Genomic DNA, 24,319 nt, shown 5'->3' with positions numbered 1-24,319 from the left:
ATGTGTCCAATGGACAGGAAATAGCATAATAGAGAGAACAACAGACTTTCATTTAATTTCTAACATCTGAATGTGTAAAATCAACCAACATTGACCAATCAAACGATACCAAGTTTACAGTAACCTAATCACCCAGGCCCAATCTCCATGGGGTGCCACAGCATCTACAGGCTTGTCTGAGGGATGAGACCAATGTAAATAAGACAGAATTCATGAGAGGACAATAAAACCCCTTTGCAAAGAGTTGTTTCAAGTTCACCCTGTACAGATACACGTTACCACAGAGATCATACATCCATATAGATGGCATCAGAGTTCTACTCAGAGGACAAGTTACAGATAGATACCTAACATGGATAATATAGCATTATTCTATCACACATTCAATAGTCAGTCCTCTGGATACTGTCGAGAGAGATACATTTTGGCCCCTTGGAGGGAGAAGGGCGTACTGACCCTTACTGGCCATTTGCCATGCGGCCAGAGGTGACAGAGAGCAGAAAAATGAGGGGTGAGCCAACATTATCTCCAGGCCATCAGACTGTTGAACAGCCATCGCATCCTGTAGTAAGAGACAAAGATGTGTACACGCTGTATCTGTGTGGAGTCTGCAGTCGCTAGGGCAACGGGCCTGCCTGCTCTATCTGTGTGGAATCTGGAGTCACTAGGGCAACAGGCCTGCCTGCTCTGCTCCTCAAAGAGGGGGGAGGAGCAGACTGAGGGTCAGAGAATGGAGAGGAGAAAAAACCCAAGGAAACCAAGATAGCAGTGCCAGCTGTACAGATAACTCATCCAAAGTTCTTTGACTTTTAAAACACCGCAGAATGCTAAAACTATATGATGCACCGTCTCCTTATTAATTCAGCCACTGAGCTAACTAGCAAGTTAAACCAAATACTCAGCTGGACTCACCAGCTCCCACTTTCTCCCATTGTGCTATTTACAAAAAAACACATAACTTACTCAACTGTTCTGGGGAACTACGATAAACTTCATAATGTAACATAATGTTACAAGGTGAAATGAAGAACGCAATCTGCGTGATCTCCTAACATATTGCACAAGTTGACGCATATATAAACGCAACATGTAAAGTGTTGGTACCAGAATTCTTCCATATGCTCAAAACGCTTATTTCTCAACAACAACAAAAAATGCACACATTTATTTTCTTTAGGTGTGGCATATCAAGAAGCTGATTAAACAGCAGGATCATTACACAGGTACACCTTGTGGTGGGGCCAATTAAAGGCCACTCTAAAATGTGCAGTTTTGTCAGATAACACAATGCCACAGATGTCTCAAGTTTTGAGGGAGTATGCAATTGGCATGCTGACTGCAGAAATGTCCACCAGAGGTGTTGCCAGAGAATTTAATGTTCAGTTCTCTACCATAAGCCGCCTCCAACGTCGTTTTAGAGAATTTGGCAGTACGTCCAACCGGCCTCACAACCGCAGACCACGTGTAACCATGCTAGCCCAGGACCTCCACATCCGGCTTCTTCACCTGTGGGATCACTTGAGACCAGCCACACGGAACACAGACAGCTGATGAAACTGAGGAGTGTATCTGTCTGTAACAAAGCCCTTTTGTGGGGAAACACTCATTCTGATTGGCTGGGCCTGGCTGCCAAATGGGTGGGCCTATGACCCATGTAAAATCCATAGATTAGGGCCTAATAAATTGATTTAAATTAACTTATTTCCTTATATGAAATTTAAGTCAGTAAAATCATTGAAATTGTTGCACGTTGCGTTTATATTTTTTGGATTAGTTCTGGAATTCGTGATTTCTTGTTTCTTGTTTTTGTTTATTATTTGTGTACTTGTTTGACATTTTTGCATAATTGTTCAGAACTAATAAGACAAGCAGTTTGCTGCACCCGCTATAACATATGCTAAATTGTGTACATGACCACTAAACTTTGATTTGGTTTGATAATTAGCCTGTCTAAAGTTACCTGGCAGATAAGCCAGTGTGTGAGATGTTCAGTCAGGTGTTATCATAGAAATAGAATATTAGTACAGACTGAGATCAGTTTATGATGCCCATAAAGGTGTCCTGCATTTGGGTGTCATAAAATGATCTAATGTGATGGATCATGACACTGTCCTGTCATTATATGAGCACATGAAGGCGACTTCATGATAAGTTTTATATTGTACAATACAGATGCGAACACTGAGCTACTTTTATAACATTACAACTCCCACGTGGAACAACCCATTCAAAATCATCTCAATCACAACAGCACACCACAGGCTTTGGGCTTACATCCCACACTGTCAATTCCCCATTGCCGCATTGTAACTCATTGTAATGCAATGTCCAATTCAAATTCATTTTAAAGGAGCAGGCCTAATGAGCAAAAACAAGCAAGCAGCTGAGCTTTGAAGAAAATGGTTGTGAAAACTGGACAAAACATTACTCACAGATATTCTAATGCGGAAGGCATTAAGATACACTACATGACCAAAAGTATGTGGGCACTAGGGCTGTTACGGTGACAGTATTACCGCCACACCGGCAGTCACGAGCCATGACAGCAGTCAAATTCTACGTGACTGTTTAGTCACGGTAATTAGTCTTCTCTGAGCATCTCCGATGCTGCTGAGGGTCAATAATATCCTACCAAACTTTCTAACTGCCTGGTACGTTGCACTCTATCATCCCTCTAATCACTCTGACATCAATGCAAATGTGATCAAAAATCTAATCAAACCCTTCATGAGAGCCCATGAGCTCATGTTGCAGCAACATTTCTATAGGCTATGCAATTGCATGAGAAAACAAGGATGGCCTCTATTAAAAAGAGGAGGATCTTATAAGCTTTATATAGGCTAGGCCTACTATATTTATTTATCAACTTTCCTAATATGAAGCACATTGCTTCTCTTTACAACATGAGGATAGCCTACTTGGCTGGCATGAAAATGAGCCACGTGAAAAGTTCCAATCTCCATTCGCTATTTAAGTGCATAGATGACATGTATTTTTTCCCACTGCCCCTGTTTTTAATCATAGTCGCAAACCTCATGTATCCTAGCCCATGGGCCTGTATGTTTTGATAAGGTTTGTTTCACAACTGGCCAAATAAAATAAAGCACATTAATCTGCTTTACAAGGGGTGTAGAGGCTAACTAGAATACATAAGCAGCGAGTCCAGTTTGGGGAAGTTCATTTTCACCATAGAAATGCACCTTTATAATAAAAGCATTGCATGCATAATCACATTTGTGGTCACTTTTGAGAATGTTGTTTTCCTGCTAATGGAACATTAGCGCTCATAGCCTACTGCCATGTGCGCATTGCTGCGCTTATAATGTGAAGAAATAGCATAACCGTTTATCAACATTTTAAGCTAAACATTCGTTGAACATCTTATTCCAAAATCATGGCCATTAAAATGGAGTTGGTCCCCCCTTTGTTGCTATAACATCCTCCACTCTTCTGGGAAGGTTTCCCACTAGATGTTGCCAGTTTGTTTTGTCCGTCAAGTCTACCAACGTTTTTCCCTTTGACCCTGTCTTTTTCTATAGTTCCTGTTTTCTAGTTTGCCCGGTTTTGACCATTCTGCCTACCCTTACCCTAAGACTGCCTGCCGTTCTATACCGTTTGACTCTGATCGGGATTACTGACCTCTGCCTGCCCTTGACCTGTTGCACCTGTTCTGGTAATAAACTTTTGTTACTTTGACACTGTCTGCATCTGGGTCTTCCCTAAAACGTGATAGTACGAACTGGCCATGACTGACCCAGCAGACTCGGACCAGCCCCGCAACGACATCTCCTCCCAAGGAGCCACCATCGGCTGGCACGAGGAGAAGCTTCATGGTCTTATGGAATGGTTTCAGACCTTGGCCGAACACCATGACTGAGCGTTGAACACATTGCAATTCCGCATAAACATTACAGGTTTGATTGAATTGTAGTCAAACTAAGCCTGAACCCCTATACCTCTAAGTTTTTCCTATACTTACCTTGCAGGTAAGACCTGGCAGAACAGGATAGACAGAGGTAAGAAACATAGTGGAGAATCCACTCAGCCTGCCACAGGGCTAGATTGAGCCGTTACCTATCCAGGCCTTTCATATCCTGGAGTGTGAGTCAAGATGTGCCTTGTGGGGGCAAAGGGTTGATTTGATATTGGGCCAACGATACGGTACAATGTCTCCTCTCTCTCCCTCTTGCTTGTATCACTTCTTTAATTAAAGCTTACGTGTCAGCCTCGTAGCTTTCATTAGTGCCTTTGTCAAAGGCCTTCCGATTGGCAGACATGTAAGCTTTTTTTTTTAAACGATACGAGCAAGAGCAGTGTGCACATTTATTTCTTATTTGAAATCCCTCTTGACCTCTACTTGCCTTTTCGATGCATACTGGAGCACAATGATGTAGTGAGCGTCATTCCTCCTTGTTCTCAAAGCCACCCCTCTCTCTCTCTAAAGCTTACAGCTGGGAATGGAATTCACAGCATAGCAGCATCAACACTGGCACCAAAGCCTCTGGCAAGACCAGCTCCCTGTCTTCTCACATCTGAGAGCTCACACACTGAGAACTGTGAAACCAGCAAGATGGCCTGAAGGCTTCCAAGCCAAAATGTGTCCTCAGAACATACCCAGCTAACATACCAAGCTAACACATTTGGTTCTTTGGAAGTTGTGGGAACGTTAGTTTTTGTTTTTCCATTGGTTTTGGGAACGAAGCCATGCGTTTCCTGACCAGTAAAACTTAACGTTTTTTAAACATTCTGAGAATGGAAGTGAAAATGTTGCCTGTTCTGGGAACATAAATGTTTTTGATTGCAGGGAGGTTCTGAGAACGTTTTACTATGGTTCCCTGAAAGTTTTCCTGGGAGGTTTTATTAACCTTCTGAGAACAAGCCAGTGTCAAACCAGTTTGAGGGCGGCAGGTAGTCTGGCGGGTAGGAGTGTTGGGCCAGTAACCGAAAGGTTGCTGGATCGAATCCCCAAGCTGACAAGGTAGAAATCTGTCATTCTGAGAAAGGCAGTTCCCCGGGTGCTGATTAAGGCAGCCCACCGCACTTCTCTGATTCAGGGGTTGGGTTAAATGAGGAAGACACATTTCAGTTGAATGCATTCAGTTGTACAACAGACTAGATATTCCCTTTCCCTAGAACAGCGGTTCCCAATCTTTTTATAGTCCCGTACCCCTTCAAACATTCAACCTCCAGCTGCGTACCCCCTCTAGCACCAGGGTCAGCGCACTCTCAAATGTTGTTTTCTGCCATCATTGTAAGCCTGCCACACACACACTATACGATACTTATTAAACATAAGTAAACATTTAAATAAATATTAAACATATGTATTAAACATAAGAGTGAGTTTTTGTCACAACCCGGCTCGTAGGAAGTGACAAAGACCTCTTATAGGACAAGGGCACAATAATAATAAATCATTTGGCTCTTTATTTAAACATCTTACATATAAAACCATGTTTTTTCGTCGAAAATGTTGAATAACTCACCACAGGTTAATGAGAAGGGTGTGCTTGAAAGGATGCACATAACTCTGCAATGTTGGGTTGTATTGGAGAGTCTGTCTTAAATAATTTTCCACACACAGTCTGTGCCTGTATTTCGTTTTCATGCTAATGAGGGCCGAGAATCCACTCTCAAACTATCTTAATATGATTAGTTATTTATTTGACTAGGCTACCTGTATTTGACACCAAATGTAATACCCAGTAGGAAAATATAAATGGCCTGTTTGAAAATGAAATGTGAAGAAAAACTATGTTTAAAAATATATATTTTTAATGTCAATCACATTTTTATGTGGCTACCCTGACGGCATTGCGTGTACCCCTTCATTATGTTAATGAGGAACATTCCACTTTCCTTCAGAATTACAATAATTTTATGAAAATCCTACTGTAGAATGTAACACAATGAAAAACAAAGGAATAATGGAATGGAGGGTTTTTATTAAAATAAATAAATTCGTTGCATGTCCGGAAGTGTATCCGAACACAGAATTCTAAATGTAAAAGCCACGCTCAGACTTACAAATATAGCAAATGAGAGTGCGCAAACTGGGTTTGTTTCTTGAACTAACCACTCTCTATAAAGTGTGTCTCTCTCTCTCTCTCTCTCTCTCTCTCTCTCTCTCTCTCTCTCTCTCTCTCTCTCTCTCTCTCTCTCTCTCTCTCTCTCTCTCTCTCTCTCTCTCTCTCTCTCTCTCTCTCTCTCTCTCTCTCTCTCTCTCTCTCTCTCTCTCTCTCTCTCTCTCTCTCTCTCTCTCTCTCTCTCTCTCACACACACACACACACACAGATCTGTCTATAATAAGCTGCACCGTACTAGCCCAAGGTACAGAGGACTCCCAGGCTCGCGCGCAGTGACTGATCATTACATTCAACAGTAGCAAAGGAGCACCCTACACAATAACTGAAGCTTGGATTTAGATCACAAAGGCAGGCACATTTTAGAGTCGCCTGACCATTGAAGCAAAACAATTCCATTATATACTCTCTTGAACAAAACATAATACTCTAGGCAAAATAGATAATAGATACACGGTTGCACTCTTAGTGTATGTGGGTCAGCAATAATATGATGAGCAATAATCAATAATAATGTATTTTTAAATGTCCTAGCAAGTGGGTAAAGTGTGCACGACACGTTAAACACCATTCGAGACTTGTGAATGAACTCCAAAGACTGCGCGTAACCGCGATGGACACCCTGGACCAGCCTCGCTGCGCACGCTGGGATTGCCTTGCGACATTGCCACGCAGTTGAGATATCATATCCTCCAACCTTCACTAGACGTGTGGGACAGAATATCATCACTTATTTTGTGAGTTTGCACTTGTATCAACGTTATATAAAATAGGTTTACTCATTTTAACGCAACTGATGCTAAAAGCTGCTCAAAACTACACTAGTACTGGAAATATTTTTTTTTACCGTAAAAGAATATTCAACAAATGGAAAATAAGAGTGATATTGCACCGTGATTAACGGCGTAGATTAAGCAACCAGCTGTACTTGTAGGCCTTAATGGAGGCCTGGACATTCCTGTGGAGCGCTGACGCTGGTGGCGAGATAGGGAGGGACATGGCCAGGTAATGATGGCGTGAGCTCCGTGCGCACTGCCTGCCGCAATTTTGCCAAATTTCCCCCAGCCAGAGTAATATGAAACTAGCCTTCGTGAACTGCAACCAGGATGATTTATGATCTGGCTGACCTCAACTATAGCTACAACGTGAGCGACGACCCGTTCAGTTTACTGGACCGGGAATGGAGTGACACTCCGAAAGAGACCCTCTCCAGGACTGGCTTCATCGTGCTCTCCGTGTTTCTGGGCTTGATCATGACCTTCGGCTTCCTCAACAACTTCGTGGTACTGCTCCTCTTCTGCAAGTTCAAGAAGCTGCGTACCCCGGTCAACATGCTCCTGCTCAACATCAGCGTGAGCGACATGCTGGTGTGCATGTTCGGGACCACGCTGAGTTTTACCTCCAGTATCAAGGGAAAGTGGCTCCTGGGCCGCCACGGCTGCTTGTGGTACGGTTTCATCAACTCCTGCTTCGGTGAGTCGGTCGGATGCATCTCTAGCATTCTCGCCTATAAAGGCTCATTGCATGCGCTGTGAGTGATAAGGTAGGGCTGCTGTATATTGTAGATTTATCCAATGAATGGAACTTTAAACTTGAATCTTCGTTAAATCGTTCAAGTGTAATTTCATAGACGTAAAACATATTTAATAGATGGTGTAGCCTACCCTATTCATAGTTTATTTGACTGACCGCGCTGTAAGAATTTGAATATCTCCGGCAACTAAATCACTGGGTAGCAGCTGCTCATCCTCGAATTAAGTTTTAAGAAAATTATTCTAAATGCCTTCAAATAAGTTATTTTCACATAAATGAATAGCTATCCAAAATGTTGTTTCCTAAATTTGTCCCCAACTTGTCACAATGTCTCAACGGAGCATTTCGAGTTTTATTTCGGGAGAGTTTGGCTCTGCATCGATGTCAATATGCGTAATGTGTGTAATAGTAACGGTACCCCACTAAGATACAAGTTGATTCTGACGGTGAGACGTGGGTGTAGTGGTTTGAAACGCACTAACGCAGAGCAGTACTGTGTAGTGAACACAAAGCCATAGCATACAATGGCATAACGCACTGTATACCATGTGTAATACGAACATAGAAGGCAAAGGCTTTACACTAAAGATAAGAAAAAGAAGAAGAAGAGGCCTAATTGATTGGATTTATATATACATATTAACAAACATTTTAATATATATATTTTTATTATTCTCATTCAGCAGAGCAAAGGTTACTGTCCTCAGTAGGCCTATTCTCCCAGCGATCACAACAACACAAAAGTTCCTTGTGGACTATAGTTAGAGCTCTGACAAGCACTTAAGACTTTAGAGTTATTGTAGAGTAACTCTAAAGAGGAGGGGGGGGGGGGGGTGTTAGTGGTCAAGGATGGTTGAGAGGATATTGTGTTGTGTGTCCAGGCCAGTGTAAGGGTGATTTCTGAGATCTGATTGGCCCAGACATTGTGACTGACGGCTCATGCTGTTTCTGGCAACCAGGTCACCCATGTATGATACAAGTCAGTATTCGAATTCAATCCATGTCTGAGGATGTCGGAAAGTGACTTGGAAACCGGCCATTAGGGGCAACAGTGAGCACTGTTACCTTCAAATAGGTTTGGGTTTTGTTAGGGTGTTGGGGTTGGCAGATAGGCATTGGCATTTGTCTCTGGTGCTGAAGGTTGCATGTTCAAGTCCAGTGATAGAAAGTTGTGTGTGTAAGCAAGCTGCTGCTAGAAACCAACTCACAGGCTCATGTCAGAATTAGATGTTCCTCAAATATCAAAGTGTTTCCATTTAGTTATTAACTCTGAATGGTTAAGGTTTGGGATAGGCTTAAAACAAAAATCTCAAAAACAACTTTCTTTCGCTGTATTCGAACATGTAAATTGGTAGTAAAAAAAGTGTGGAATTAATACATAAACTTAACCATAAACACTTTGACGTTTGGAACAACTTCGAGACTTGACATTTGAGAAACATGGATGAATGTCTAATTCTGACGAGTGACTGAGACCTAGTCGGTTTCTGGCATAAACACATGTGCGTGCACACACACACCTGCACTGTAAAAAGAAAACAAAAGGGAAACGTTCCGGCAAAAATGTATTGGTACAATATCCATTATTTTATGGAACTGATATCTGTATAAACATATTATTTTGAGAAAATCAGGGAGTGTTGCGACAAAGAGGTTATGGACATCACATGCCTTGCACCAAAGTCAAAGGTAGGACAGAAACAGGCTCTCCGAATATAGATTCCCTTGTTCATGTGTGGTTCGGACGGACCAGCCATCAGCACTATCTGCAGTGCCTCTATTCAAATGACTCTCTCCTTACACCCATCTAATATTTAATATTCTAATATTTATAAAATATTTTTATCTGGACACTTTCAGTTTCCCTGGAATTGTTCCTTATTCTAGGCTACTACTTTTACCACTTTTAGTCTTAATCTTTACTACACTCACTGTTTAACACATGACCTCACATGTGAATCCTTAAAGAGATGGGTGGGGCTGGCTTAAGAGGGTGTGAACAATGCTGAATGGGTCAAGACAAAGGAGAGCTCTCCAGTAGGTACCAAAACATTCAAAGGCCATTTTCTCAAAAGTGAGTTTACAAGTTTATCAACTTTCAAAGCAGAATTACTTTCCCATTGTTCCTCAAAAATGCAGTGTATGATATAACATTTTGTAGCTCTGTGTCTCTACTTTTATTCAATGTAAAAAACACTATTTTAAATTTTGCTACATGAGACCGATTTGAGCCAGTCGGTCACATATATCTGTTATAACTTTTTTTTCTCCCTTCTTTTCACGGACCTTCCCTGTAATATATTGAAGGGAATGTACATTTAAAAAAGTAAAAGGTTTTTTAACAGATTTACACAGATTTATATCCGCTATATCAGCTTTAATGGACAGTCAGAAGGCAGGTTTCCATTGACTCAGGTTTATTAGACAAAATCAATGTCATATATTATTATATACAGATCTCTGGACAGATACAGTTTTACGTCAGCTATGTTAGGTTAGATACAGACATACCGCAAAGACCGCATGAGAGAGGAAGCTACACAACACAACAACAAGGGACAGAGACAGTTCATGAAAGTATACTTCATCTACTTTGAAGAACTGCTAAAATTATTTTGTCAGACAGCTGTGCAGCATAGGCTACTTAGGCAGGCTAGCTAAATAGGTTGACTAAAGACAGTACAGTATTAGGAACACATAGATTACGTTAGGTCTGGCTGGCAGACTGCTACTGCCCGAGCAAAGATGAGATGATGACTTAAAAAAGGAATTAGGAATGAAAAATCATATGTCATCAAAAAAAGTAAGTAATATAGACAACTGAAATATTGTATTATATCATAGTAATTTCCTATTTTTCTACTGATGTGTAACCAATGTGGACCTGACAGAGACTATGGAATATGTTGAATGTTATGGCAATTGAATTCTCATTGTTTTGGGCTTTGGAATTTCTATTTAAAAAAAAACATTTAATGTATAAAAAAATGATCGAAACCAAAATCTAAAAAAACGTGATTTAAAAAAAATCATCGAACCGAAACCGAACAGACCTCAATAAGCACTAATCGCTCAGCACTAAAGGATTTACACTAAGCAGTGTATTAATTTAACAGTGAAAAGTATGGACCCGTATAGGCACTGTACCAGTGTTAAATTTAACACTTTCAGTAGATTATGAGGAGCCTCCTGTGTGCAGTTGTCACGTCCTGACCATAGAGAGTCCTTATTTTCTATGGTAGAGTAGGTCAAGGCGTGACTGGGGGGTTAGTCTAGTTTATTATTTCTATTTGGGGTTCTATGTTTGTTTTTCTATGTTGGTGATTGTTTATGATTCCCAATTAGAGGCAGCTGGTAATCGTTGTCTCTAATTGGGGATCATATTTAAGTAGCTGTTTTTCCCACCTGTGTTTTATGGGATATTGTTTTGAGTTAGTGCACGTAGCATCTCTGTAGTCACGGTTCGTTGTTAGTTTATTGTTTATTTGTTTTTGTCTTTGCTTTGTTTCACTTTCTAATAAATAATGTGGAACTCAACATCCGCTGCGCCTTGGTCCGACATTTAGTCCAACGAACATGACAGCAGTGCTTTATGAATATTGATTAGCTAACAATCAGACTGCAGTCTCTTTCTCTGCTGGCAAAGGGTTGGGTTGGGTTCCAAACAGAGGACTCCCAGTTCTCTCCTGCCCTTGCTCCCTTCATACCTTCCCTTGCACCTTTCAGTCCTTCCCTTGCTCCCTTCATACCTTCCCTTGCTCCTTTCAGTCCTTCCCTTGCTCCTTTCAGTCCTTCCCTTGCTCCATTCATTGTTGCCCTTTCTCACCTTAATTCCTACCCTTGCTTCCTTTACTCCTTCCCTTACTCTCTTATTTCCTACACTTGATTCCTTGCTTCCTGCTTTTTCTTCCTTCATTCCTGCCCTTGCTCCCTTCTCTCCAGCCTTGACAACTTGGAGGTACAAAACACGTGAGCACTATTATCCAGTCAGCCATTGAATAAGAGATCATTGGTAGGAGGTGACAAATGGCTGTGAAGTGAACAAGTCTGAATGAGAAATATTATGTTTGGGAGCATAGCATAGAAAATAGCAATTTCAATGCACTGTATTGGAGTGGGAGAGGTACTATGTGGAAGAGTAAATTCTAATTAAAGTAGAAAGGCATTTCTGTAGGGCAAATACATTGAATTCCTCATGTTGAATGTAGTTCTCTAGGAGGTAGTTGTTTACATAATTATACACATGTACTTTGTTCTTGCTCTGCTCTCCACAGGCCAGTGTGTATACCTGCTGCCTCAGATGAATTTTTTCATGTTTCTGTGGCCTCGACTTCCTTCTGCGCTAATGTTCCAAAAATATGTGTCTGATATTCCTTAACACAAAATTGGAGAGAGAAGTACATAAGTGAGATTGAAAAATTGTTCAAGGCAGTGTAGCAGCAAATGATCTGTGCTGCAATGAAATTGATTTGCATATCTACTACACATACACACACACATACACGTTATCTAACTCAAACAGGCAGGGAATATCTCATTCTGCCAGAATACCATTATATAAGGAATATTCTCTGTTATATCCATCTTTCTCATTATTCTCACTTCCACGGTGACTGATTGGAAGTTCTCTAATAAACACAGTGAACATATCTTTGGGTATGGCTGCTTTTTCGACTTGTCGACTCTCACTACTGTAACATGTCTGTCTGTGTTTGACGGGTTCTCACAGGGGGAACTGGTTAAAGTAGCGGCTCAAACTCTTAGCATGCCACGGAACATGATCTATAGTCAAATTCAAATCAAATCAAACGTTATTAGTCACATGCGCCGAATACAACAGTGAAACAGTGCTTACTTACGAGCCCCTAACCAACAATGCAGTTAAAAAAAAAGATGAGTAAGAATAAGAAATAAAAGTAACAAGGATTTAAAGAGCAGCAGTAAAATAACAATAGCGAGACTATACACAGGGAGATACCCATACAGAGTCAATGTGCAGGGGCAACGGTTAGTTCAGATAATATGTACGTGTAGGTAGAGTTATTAAAGTAACTATGCATAGATGACAACAGAGAGTAGCAGTGGTGTAAGGGGGGGTAATGCAAATAGTCTGGGTAGCCATTTGATTAGATGTTCAGGAGTCTTATGGCTTGGGGATAGAAGCTGTTTAGAAGCCTCTTGGACCTAGATTTGGCGCTAGATTTGGCGGTACCGCTTGCCGTGCGGTAGCAGAGAGAACAGTCTATGACTAGGGTGGCTGGAATCTTTGACAATTTTTAGGGCCTTCCTCAGACACCGCCTGGTGTAGAGGTCCTGGATGGCAGGAAGCTTGACTGGGCCACACACACTATCCTCTGTTCTCTCCCTCTCATCTCTCCCTCTCTCTCTTCTCTCCCCCTCTCTTTTCTCTCCCCCTCTCTTTTCTCTCCCCCTCTCTTTTCTCTCTCCCTCTCTTTTCTCTCCCCCTCTCTCCTCTCCCCCTCTCTCTTCTCTCCCCCTCTTTTCTCTCCCCCTCTCTTTTCTCTCCCCCTCTCTTTTCTCTCTCTCCCTCTCTTTTCTCTCTCCCCCTCTCTTTTCTCTCTCCCCCTCTCTTTTCTCTCCCTCTCTCTTTTCTCTCCCCCTCTCTTTTCTCTCCCCCTCTGTTTTCTCTCCCCCTCTTTTCTCTCAACCTCTCTTTTCTCTCCCCCCTCTCTTTTCTCTCCCTCTCTCTTTTCTCTCCCTCTCTCTTTTCTCTCCCCCTCTCTTTTCTCTCTCCCCCTCTTTTCTCTCTCCCCCTCTCTCTTCTCTCCCTCTCTCTTCTCTCCCTCTCTCTTTTCTCTCCCCCTATCTTTTCTCTCTCTCCCTCTCTTCTCTCCCCCTCTTTTCTCTCCCCCTCTTTTCTCTCCCCCTCTCTTTTCTCTACCCCTCTCTTTTCTCTCCCCCTCTCTCTTCTCTCCCCCTCTCTTTTCTCTACCCCTCTCTTTTCTCTCCCTCCACAGGTGCATGTTCATTAATTGTTTATGGTTCATTGAACAAGCATGGGAAACAGTGTTTAAACCCTTTACAATGAAGGTCTGTGAAGTTATTTGGATTTCTACAAATTATCTTTGAAAGACAGGGTCCTGAAAGACAGGGTCCTGTTTTCTTTTTTTTGCTGAGTTTATCTATTTATAACTCATGAACTGTCGGTCTCTGACTGTCTTTTTTTCCCACCAATTAGAAAATGTCTCACTTCATCACTCCATACTCTCCAGTCCCTCACACTCTGCTCTTTACAACTGTACAATTTATTCCCTGTCCATTCTACATGTCACACACACACACACACACACACACACACACACACACAAACAAGCACATACACACAACAAGCACACACAGCCAGACACTGCAGTGATAATCTCTGTTTGCTACAACCAGATCATTGCAATACGGAGGGATCTCAGCTGCAGGGGCATAGATAAGTCTCTATAATGACATTTTATGGCCTTAGATATTGACAATAAACCTCCTTCACCCAACTGTTGCGGAAATACAGCTTTTTTGGATTCCATTTTGCCGGAATTCAATCAAATTCGCACAGCATGAGATCCGGCACTGCCGAAAAATTACATTATTGCCTGATCTACATCAAAGTGCATTGTGAGTAATCAGCGCAGGCCAGGGAGAAGAGACGTGGGAGCCCTCCCCATCAAAGAGTGGATGAGATACATCCTGGTTGTTTTTTTCAGGGTATATTTACCTCATTTCAGGTGCAGGGTAATTACAAAGCATACAAAAAGACAGGAGAACACCTGTACACTGTTTACATGCCAAGAAAGTTAATTAAGCAACCTTTGGACCACTGGTAACCCAACAAAACGCGACAGTGCTGGAGGATTTGCTGCACTAAAACTCTGAAAGCGTCTCAACAGAGAACAAAGAACTCTGTCTTGTGCCATGTGAGTTACGTCAGTCCTTATAAAACAGAGTTATGCAGTCAGGAGAAATTATCATTGATAAGGACAAATAAACACAAATCAACTTAAACTAACACTAATAAAACTTGAAGCGCAGTGTCACACATCATTACTATTTAGAGAGAGAAGCTGTCGTTTCATATGTACCACGACTGATCTGCTGGTCTGAAGCCAATGTAGTGCTGCCTAGGTAGTGCAGTGTTACACAGTATGACAGAGTGCTCTGTATTTATATGCAGTGCCTTATGCAGTTTTGTGAAGTATTTATTAGTATTACGTACTTTCCTGCAGTGTGACACCATATTATGTAGTTTTATGTAGTAGTATTATGCAGTATTACACACAGACTAATGATTAATCTTTTATAGAGACTCACATTCTCTGCGGTTTCCTGCATCATATCGTATGGATATATTTTATCTTTATTTGTTTACTTTTATTCATTCATTTTATAATCATATATAACCACTTCTTAGGTTTTGAAACCTTAGCCGATCCTCCACCACCCCCAACAGCCCTTTTTCTGAACATGGTTATCATGCAACATCCTGAATTCAAGGATAAAGGGAGCAGGATAAGCAGGATGAAAACTGGATTGTTTTGGCAAAAATCTCTACTCAAATCAAATCAAATGTTATTTGTCACATGCGCCGAAAACAACAGGTGTAAGACCTTACTGTGAAATGCTTACTTACAAGCCCTTAACCAACAATGCAGTTCAAGAAATAGAGTTAAGAAAACTAAAGTAAAACTTTAAAAAAAAAGTAACATAAGAAAATTACATAACAATAACAAACCTATATAAAAGAGGTACTGGTACTGAGTCAATGCGTGGGGTCTAAATTGTCCATGTCGTCGTTCAGCCACGTCTCGGTAAAACATAAGATATTACAGTTTTTAATGTTCCCTTGGTAGGATAGTCTTAATCATAGATTGTCCAGTTTATTTTACAATAATTGCACGTTGGTCAATAGTACGGATGGTGGTGGAGGTTTACTCACTCGCCTACGAATTCTCACAAGGCACCCCTCCCTCCCCCTTTTTCTACATCTTTTCTTCACGTGGATGACGGGGATTTGTGCCTTTTCTTGGAAAGCAGTATATCCTTCGTGTCAGACTCATTAAAGAAAAATCTTTGTCCAGTTCGAGGTGAGTAATCGCTGTTCTGATGTCCAGAAGCTCGTTTCGGTCATAAGAGACGGTAGCAGCAACATTATGTACAAAATGAGTTACAAACAATGTGAAAAAACTAACAAAATAGCCCAATTGGTTAGGAGCCCGTAAAACGGCAGCCATCCCCTCCGGTGCCATTATTACATTCTACTCACTCATAGAATGTAAGAATGTGCCTGTCTGAGGCCCCCTTTTAGAATGTAGGCATTGTGGTAATGGTGATGATGATGATGATGATGACGATGATGCATCCATCGGCACCTTAAATGACATTTTGGAAAAAAAAGGCAAACTCAGCTCCATCATTCATTGAATCAGATGGCTCATTCATCACAAAACCGACTGCTATTGCCAACTACTTTAGTGATTTTTTCATTGGCAAGGTTATCAAACTTAGGGATGACATGCCAGCAACAAACGCTGACTCTACACATCCAAGCATATCTGACTAAATTTTGAAATACAAGCATTGTAATTTTGAATTCCGTAAAGTGAGTATGGAAGAGGTGAAAAAATATTGTTGTCTATCAGCAATGACAAGCCCCCGGGATCTGACAACTTGGATGGAGAATTACTGATGATAATAGCAGACGATATTGCCACTCCTATTTGCCATATTTTCAATTTAAGCCGACTATAAATAGTGTGCCCCCAGGCCTGGAGGGAAGCAAAAGTAATTCTGCTACCTAAGAATAGTAAAGCCCCCTTTACTGGCTCAAATAGCCGACCAATCAGACTGTTACCAACCCTTAGAAAATGTTTGTAAAAATCTGTGTTTGACCAGATACGGTGCTATTTTACAGTAAACAAATAGACAAATAGACTTTCAACACATTTATAGGGAAGGAAATTCAACAAGCACAGCACTTACACAAATGACTGATGATTGGTTGAGAGAAATTTATGATAAAAGGATTGTGGGAAGTGTTTTAGACTTCAGTGCGGCTTTTGACATTGTCGATCATAGTCTTCTGCTGGAAAAACGTATGTGTTACGGGTTTACACCCCCTGGTATATAGTGGATAAAGAGTTACCTGTCTAACAGAACACAGAGGATGTTCTTTAATGGAAGCCTCTCCAACATAATCCAGGTAGAATCAGAAATTCTGGGCCCTGGCCTTTACTAACGACATGCCACTGGCTGTGAGTAAAGCCAGTGTGTCTATGTATTCGGATGACTCAACACTATACACGTCAGTTACTACAGCGACTGAAATGACTGCAACACTTAAAAAAGAGCTGCGGTTAGTTTCAGAGTGGGTGGCAAGGAATAAGTTAGTCTGAAATATTTCTAAAACTAAAAGCATTGTATTTGGGACACATCATTCACTAAATCTTAAACCTCAACTAAATCTTGTAATAAATAATGTGGAAATTGAGCAAGTTGAGGTGATGAAACTGCTTTGAGTAACCCTGGATTATAAACTGTCTTGGTCCAAACATATTGATACAACAGTAGCTAAGATCGGGAAAAGTCTGTCCAGAATAAAGCTCTGCTCTACCCTCTTAACAACACTATCAACAAGGCAGGTCCTACAGGCCCTAGTTTCGTCGTACCTGGACTACTGTTCAGTCGTGTGGTCTGGTGCCACAAAAAGGGACTTAAAAAATTGCAATTGGCTCAGAACCTGGCAGCACAGCTGGCCCTTGGATGTACTTAGAGAGCTAACATTAATAATATGCATGTCAATTAATCCTGGCTCAAAGTGGAGGTGAGATTGACTTCATCACTACTTGTATTTATGGTGCGTTACAGTTGCCGTACCAGGCGGTGATACAGCCCGACAGTTGTGCATCTGTAAATGTTTATGAGGGTTTTAGGTGCCAAGCCAAATTTCTTCAGCCTCCTGCGGTTGAAGAGGCGCTATTGAGTCTTCTTCACCACACTGTCTGTGTGGGTGGACCATTTCAGTTTGTCAGTGATGTGTATGTCGAGGAACTTGAAGCTTTCCACCTTCTCCACTGCGGTCCCGTCACTGTGGATAGAGTGGTGCTCCCTCGGCTGTTTCCTGAAGTCCACGATCAGCTCCTTTATTTTGTTGATGTTGAGTGAGAGGTTATTTTCCTGGCACCACACTCCCATGGCCCTCACCTCCTCCCTTTAGGCTGTCTCATCATTGTTGGTAATCAGGCCTACTACTGTTGTGTCGTCTGCAAACTTGATGATTGAGCTGGAGGCGTGCGTGGCCACGCAGTCATGGGTGAACAGGGAGTACAGGAGAAGGCTGAGTACTTACACTTATGGGGCCCCGGTGTTGAGTATCAGTGAAGTGGAGGTGTTGTTTCTTACCTTCACCACCTGGGAATGGCCCATCAGGAAGCCAAATACCCAGGAAGCGGGGTTCAGTCCCAGGGCCTCGAGCTTAATGATGAGCTTGGAGGGTACTATGGTATTGAATTCTGAGCTGTAGTCAATGAACAGCATTCTTATATAGGTATTCCTCTTGTCCAGATGGGAAAGGGCAGTGTGCACTGCGATGGCGATTGCATCGTCTGTGGATCTATTGGGGCGGTAAACAAATTGAAGTGGGTCTAGGGTGTCAGGTAAAGTAGAAGTGATATGATCCTTGATCAGTCTATCAAGGCACTTCATGATGACAGAGGTGAGTGCTACGGATAAATAGTAATTTAGTTCAGTAGCCTTTGCTTTCTTGGGTACAGGAACAATGGTAGACATCTTGAAGCATGTGGGGACAGCAGACTGGGGTAGGGAGAGATTGAATATATCCGTAAATATTCCAGCCAGCTGGTCTGCGCATGCTCTGAGGACACGGCTATGGATGCCGTCTGGCCCGCAGCCTTGTGAGGGTTAACATGCCTAAATGTCTTACTCACAACGGCCACATAGAGGGAGAGCCCACAGTCTTTGGTAGTGGGCAACGTCAGTGGCACTGAAGCAGTTTAGCAAGATGTCGGTGTTTTGGCTGGTGGCTGGTTTTCCCATTGTAGTCCGTGATTGTCTATAGACCCTGCCACACACGTCTTGTGTCTGAGCCATTGAATTGCGACTCCACTTTGTCTCTATCCTGATGTTTTGACTGTTTGATTGCCTTACGGAGGGAATAACTACACTGTTTGTATTCGGGCATATTCCCATTCACCTTGCCATGGTTAAATGCGGTAGTTCGCACTTTCAGTTTGGCGCGAATGCTGCCATCTATCCACGGTTGCTGGTTAGTGTAGGTTTTAATAGTCACAGTGGGTACAACATCTCCTATACACTTCCTGATAAATTCAGTCACGGTATCAGTGTATTCGTCAATGTTATTGTCAGAGGCTACCCGGAACATATCCCGGTCCGTGTGATCAAAACAATCTTGAAGCATGGATTCCGATTGGTCAGACCAGCGTTGAATAGTCCTTAGCATGGGTACCTCCTGTTTGAGTTTCTGCCTATAGGAAAGGAGGAGCAAAATGGGGTCGTGATCATATTTGCAGAAGGGAGGGTGGGGGAGGGCCTTGTCGTCATCCCGGAAGTTCGAGTAGTAGGGTTGAGTACTACAATCAATAGATAGAACAGTTGATAGAACTTTGGTTGCGTTTTCCTCAAATGTCCTTTGTTAAAATCACCAGCTACAATAAATGTGGCCTCAGGATATGTGGTTTCCAGTTTGCAAAAAGTCCAGTGAAGTTCTTTGAGGGTCGTTGTGGTATCGGCTTGAGGGGGAATATACACGGCTGTGACTATAACCAAAGATAATTCTCTTGGGAGGTCATTTGGCATTTGATTGTGAGGTATTCTCGGCCGGGTGAACAAAGGACATGAGTTCATGTATGTTATCACAATCACACCATGAGTAGTTAATCATGAAATATACACCACTGCTCTTCTCCCCGGAGAGATATTTTTTCCTGTCTGTGAGATGAACTGAGAACCCGACTGGCTGTACGGACTCAGACAGTATATCCCGAGAGAGCCATATTTCCGTGAAACAGTATGTTACAATCATTTGTGATATGTAATATCACCAAAAAAAATCTGGGCTAACAATGTGAGAAGTAACACATAAAAAACGAAATACTGCAAAGTTGCCTACGAGCTAGAAGCACAGCTGCCCTATCTAATCGGCGCCATTTTCATCTGTTCTGTTGTATTGTCATTACATGTTAGGTTGAACACTGACAGCTTTGTAACTTCAATGAGGCTGACTGAGTTGTATAAGTTCCTCAAGAGCCTATGTAAATCCCAAAGTTGGTTTAGTTACCACTTTATTACTATATGTAATCAGCAGTATTATTATTATTATTATGTAGGTTATATGTGAAGTGAACAAACTTAACATGATGAACAGGAGTTACATTTACACTAACAGTTGGCCAAAAATAACCATCTGTAAACCATGTCTCTAATAAGCCACACCTCCAATCTGATAGGCTGCCGTCTTGACAATATATTGAGCCCCTCCAATCACAAAAAAGGTTCCGAAATTAACCTTTACACAGGGATTCCTCAAATACCCTTTTCAGAGGGGTTTCTTTTTGAACTGGAAAGGTTCTGCCAGTGTGGCAACACACAAGGTTCTTCCAGGCACCTTTACTTTTAAGAGTTTAGCATATAGGACATGAGTAATAAAGAGGAGAGACTGCCTGGAATACATGAGGCTAAATCTGCTCATCAGGATGTAGAGCCACTACTCCTGCTACCACTCTGTCTCTTCATGTCTCTTTGTTTTACCAGGCGTCCCAGCGGTTCTAAGCGGCTCGTCTGTGTTCAGAGTTATAATGAGCTTTTAGCAGACTACCTAGCGAACTATAACACCTCCTGGGATGAGTCTGAAGTCTCAACATCACATCTGTCAAAATAGATTACGGGAAGCTTTCACTTAAAATTCAGATGTTTTTTTAGATGGAGGACTGTGTGCAGTGGTGGAAAAAGTACCCACTTATCATACTTGCAAAAAAGTAAAGATATGTTAATAGAAAATGTATCAAATAAAATTGAAAGTCACCCAGTAAAATATTACTTGAGTAAAAGTATAAAAGTATTTGGTTTTAAATATTTTAAAGTATCAAAAGTAAATGTAATTGGTTAAATTTACTTAAGTATCAAAAGTAAAAGTATAAAGCATATTAAATTCCTTATATTAAGCAAACCAGACAGCACCATTTTCTTGTTTTTTTATTCACGGATAGCCAGGGGCATGCTCTGACACTCAGACATCTGTCACGACTTCTACCGAAGTCGGTCCCTCTCCTTGTTCGGGCGGCGTCGGCGGTCGACATCACCGGCCTTCTAGCCATCGGCGATCCACTTTTCATTTTCCATTTGTTTTGTCTTTGTTTTACACACCTGGTTTCAATCCCCCAATTACTTGTTCATTATTTAACCCTCTGTTCCCCCATGGTTTTTGTGAGTGATTGTTTGTATGTATACAGTCTGTTATTGTGGGCTAGTTTATTGTGTTGTATATATTTGTATTCTTGAGTAAAGAAAGTTAATTACTCATATCTGCTGTCCTGCGCCTGACTCCTCCACACCAGCTACACACAGGCCGATTACAACATAATTTACAAACAAAGCATGTGTGTTGAATGAATCCTCCAGATCAGAGGCAGTAGGGATGACCAGGGATGTTTTCTTGATAAATGTGAGAATTTGACAATTCTCCTGTCCTGCTAAGCATTCAAAATGTACTTTTGGGTGTCATGGAAAATGTACGGAATAAAAAGTACATTATTTTCTTTAGGAATGTAGTGAAGTAAAGTCAATGTTGTGTGTTCATTGCAAAGTCCTCTGAATTCTGTCTCAGATGGTTTGGATTACTCAATCGGACCGTTTGTGTAGGTTCCCAGAGTTGATGAAGCCTTATACATTCACCGGCCAGTTTATTAGGTAAAACCATCTAGTCCCGGGTCAGAACCCCCTTTCCCTCCAGAACAACCAGAATTCTTCTGGAAATTCTACAAGGTGTCGGAAACGGTCCACAGGGATGTTGATCCATGCTAACGCAATGGCATCATGAAGTTGCTGCAGATTGGACGGCGGTACATTCATGCTGGGAACAGCCCGTTCCATTTCATCCCAAAGATGCTCTATTGGGTTGAGGTCTGGGGACTGACCAGGCCACTCAAGTAGACTGAACTCACCTTCATGTTCCAGGCAATGTTTTTCCACTCCTCAGTTGTCCAGTGTTAGTGATGGCGTGCCCACTGGAGCCGCTTCTTCTTGTTTTTAGCTGATAGAAGTGGAACCCCATGTGGTCGTCTGCTGCAGTAGCCCATCCGTGACAATGATCGACGAGTTGTGAGTTCCGAGGTGCCGTTCTGCACACCACTGTTGTACTGCGCCATTATTTGTCTGTTTGTGGCCCGCCTATTAGTGGGCCACAACTGTTTTCGCCCCCAGGACTGCCGCTGGATGTTTTTTGTTTGTCTTGGGAAACCTTAGAAACTGTTGTGCATGAAAAGCCCAGGAGGTCGGACCTTTCTGAAATACTGGATCCGGCACCAACGATCATACCACACTCAAAGTTGGTTAGGTCACTTGTTTTGCCTATTCTAACTTTCAATCAAACAGTAACTGAATGCCTCGATGTCTGTCTGCCTGCTTTATAGAGCAAGCCACGGCCACGTGACTTACTGTCTGTAGGAGTGATCAATTTTCGCGAACGGGGTGGTGTACCTAATAAACTGTGTATTTGCAATGGGAAGTAAAAGCTGCTTTGTTAATTTCATATTGTAAATGAAATGGTTATGCTTTTGTATTGTTATGATTTCATAGGGCCTGCTGGAGTGAATGGGCTGCTTATTCTTTAACAATATTTTATGCTGTGTGTGACTGCTGGCAGCTGTCTATCAGCCATGTCTATGCGTTTGACCAAAACTGTCTCTCCTTCATCACCATGGAGTGCACATGTATGTCCTTTCAACGAGCCTGTCAACTTTGATGTGACACGTGTTGTCACTATTGGTGATAGTGTGATAATTGTGTTAGGCTTCCATAAGTTGTGTAAACAGTGTGTTTTTTGTTTTGCTGGTCGCATTATTTTATGCTGTGTGTCACGTGTCCGTGCCGGTTCTGTCTCTGTGTGTGCGGTAGCCCGAGGCACGGCCAGGCCTATTTGATTCATACATAATGTCAGCAAAAAGCATTGTTCCTTCTTCACTAGAACTAGAATGGTCTGACTACAGAATATATCATGTCAGGTGCATTAAGTGATGCTGTGTTTTATGTTATTTTCTTGATTTTTGAGTTTGATGGAACATAGTGGAAGATTTCTGGTACCTCTGAACGTCTACGTTGTCATGCCTACTCCCGCTCCCCTGCACGACGTCACCGGTCGACTCACCACCAGCCCTGGCAACCATCAAATTATTTGTGACATGCGCCGAATACAAGTGCAGACCTTACAGTGAAATGCTTACTTACAAGCCCATAACCAACAGTGCAGTTCAAGAAAGAGAAAATATTTACAAAATAACGTTTTTTTTAAAGTAACAAGGGTATATACAAAGGGGTACCGGTACCGAGTCAATGTGCAGGGATACAGGTTAGTCGAGTTAATTTGTACATATAGGTAGGGGTGAAGTGACTATTCATAGATAATAAACAGAGAGTAGCATCAGTGTAGAAAACAAATGGAGGGGTATCAATGTAAATAGTCCGGTGGCCATTTGATTAATTTTTCAGCAGTCTTATGATTTAGGGGTAGAAGCTGTTAAGGAGCCCTTTGGTCCTAGACTTGGTGCTCCGGTACCACTTGCCGTGACTTGCGTGACGGGTGTCTCTGACAATTTGTTGGGCTTTCCTCTGACACCGCCTAGTATATAGGTCCTGGATGGCAGGAAGCTTGGCCCCAGTGATGTACTGGGCCGTACGCACTACCCTCTGTAACGCCTTGCGGTCAGGTGCCCGAGCAGTTGCCATACCAGGCGGTGATGCAGCCGGTCAGGATGCTCTCGATGATGCAGCTGTAGAACTTTTTGAGGATCTGGGGACCCATGTCAAATCTTTTCAGTCTCTTGAGGGGAAAAGGTGTTGTCGTGCCCTCTTAACAACTGTCTTGGTGTGTTTGGACCATGATAGTTTGTTGGTGATGTGGACACCAAGGAACTTGAAACTCTCGACCCGCTCCACTACAGCCCCGTCAATGTTAATGGGGGGCTGTTCGGCCCGCCTTTTCCTGTAGTCCATGATCATCTCCTTTGTCTTGCACACATTGAGGAAGAGATTGTTGTCCTGGCACCACACTGCCAGGTCTCTGACCTCCTCCCTATAGGCTGTCTCATCGTTGATCAGGCCTACCACTGTTGTGTCATCAGCAAACTTAATGATGGTGTTAGAGTTGTGTTAGGCCATGCAGTCGTGGGTGAACAGGGAGTATAGGTGGGGGCTAAGTACACACTCCTGAGGGGCCCCAGTGTTGAGGATCAGCGTGGCAGACGTGTTGTTGCCTACCCTTACCACCTGGGGGCGGCCCGTCAGGAAGTCCAGGATCCAGTTGCTGAGGGAGGTGTTTAGTCCCAGGGTCCTTAGCTTAGTGATGAGCTTCGTGGGCACTATGATGTTGAACACTGAGCAGTAGTCAATGAACAGCATTCTCATATAGGTGCTCCTTTTGTCCAGGTGAGAAAGGACAGTGTGGAGTGCGA

At 42.2% G+C, this 24,319-nt stretch overlaps 1 protein-coding gene across 1 annotated transcript in view; it reads left to right on the top strand.

The window, feature by feature from the left end:
• The first annotated feature begins 6,814 nt into the window (after positions 1 to 6,814).
• The window catches only part of LOC139380587 (parapinopsin-like), a 35,448-nt gene continuing 17,943 nt past the window's right edge, over positions 6,815 to 24,319 (top strand). Inside the window, exon 1 of the mRNA XM_071123405.1 lies at positions 6,815 to 7,556. Within this exon, the coding sequence (XP_070979506.1) occupies positions 7,190 to 7,556 (367 nt within the window). The 5' untranslated portion in view covers positions 6,815 to 7,189. The remainder of the gene's footprint in view (positions 7,557 to 24,319) is intronic.

Source organism: Oncorhynchus clarkii, chromosome 22, assembly GCF_045791955.1.
Source record: "Oncorhynchus clarkii lewisi isolate Uvic-CL-2024 chromosome 22, UVic_Ocla_1.0, whole genome shotgun sequence".
Lineage (NCBI taxonomy): Eukaryota > Metazoa > Chordata > Actinopteri > Salmoniformes > Salmonidae > Oncorhynchus > Oncorhynchus clarkii.
Note: the sequence above shows the minus strand (reverse complement) of the source record. Positions and strands in the feature narration are given on the sequence as shown.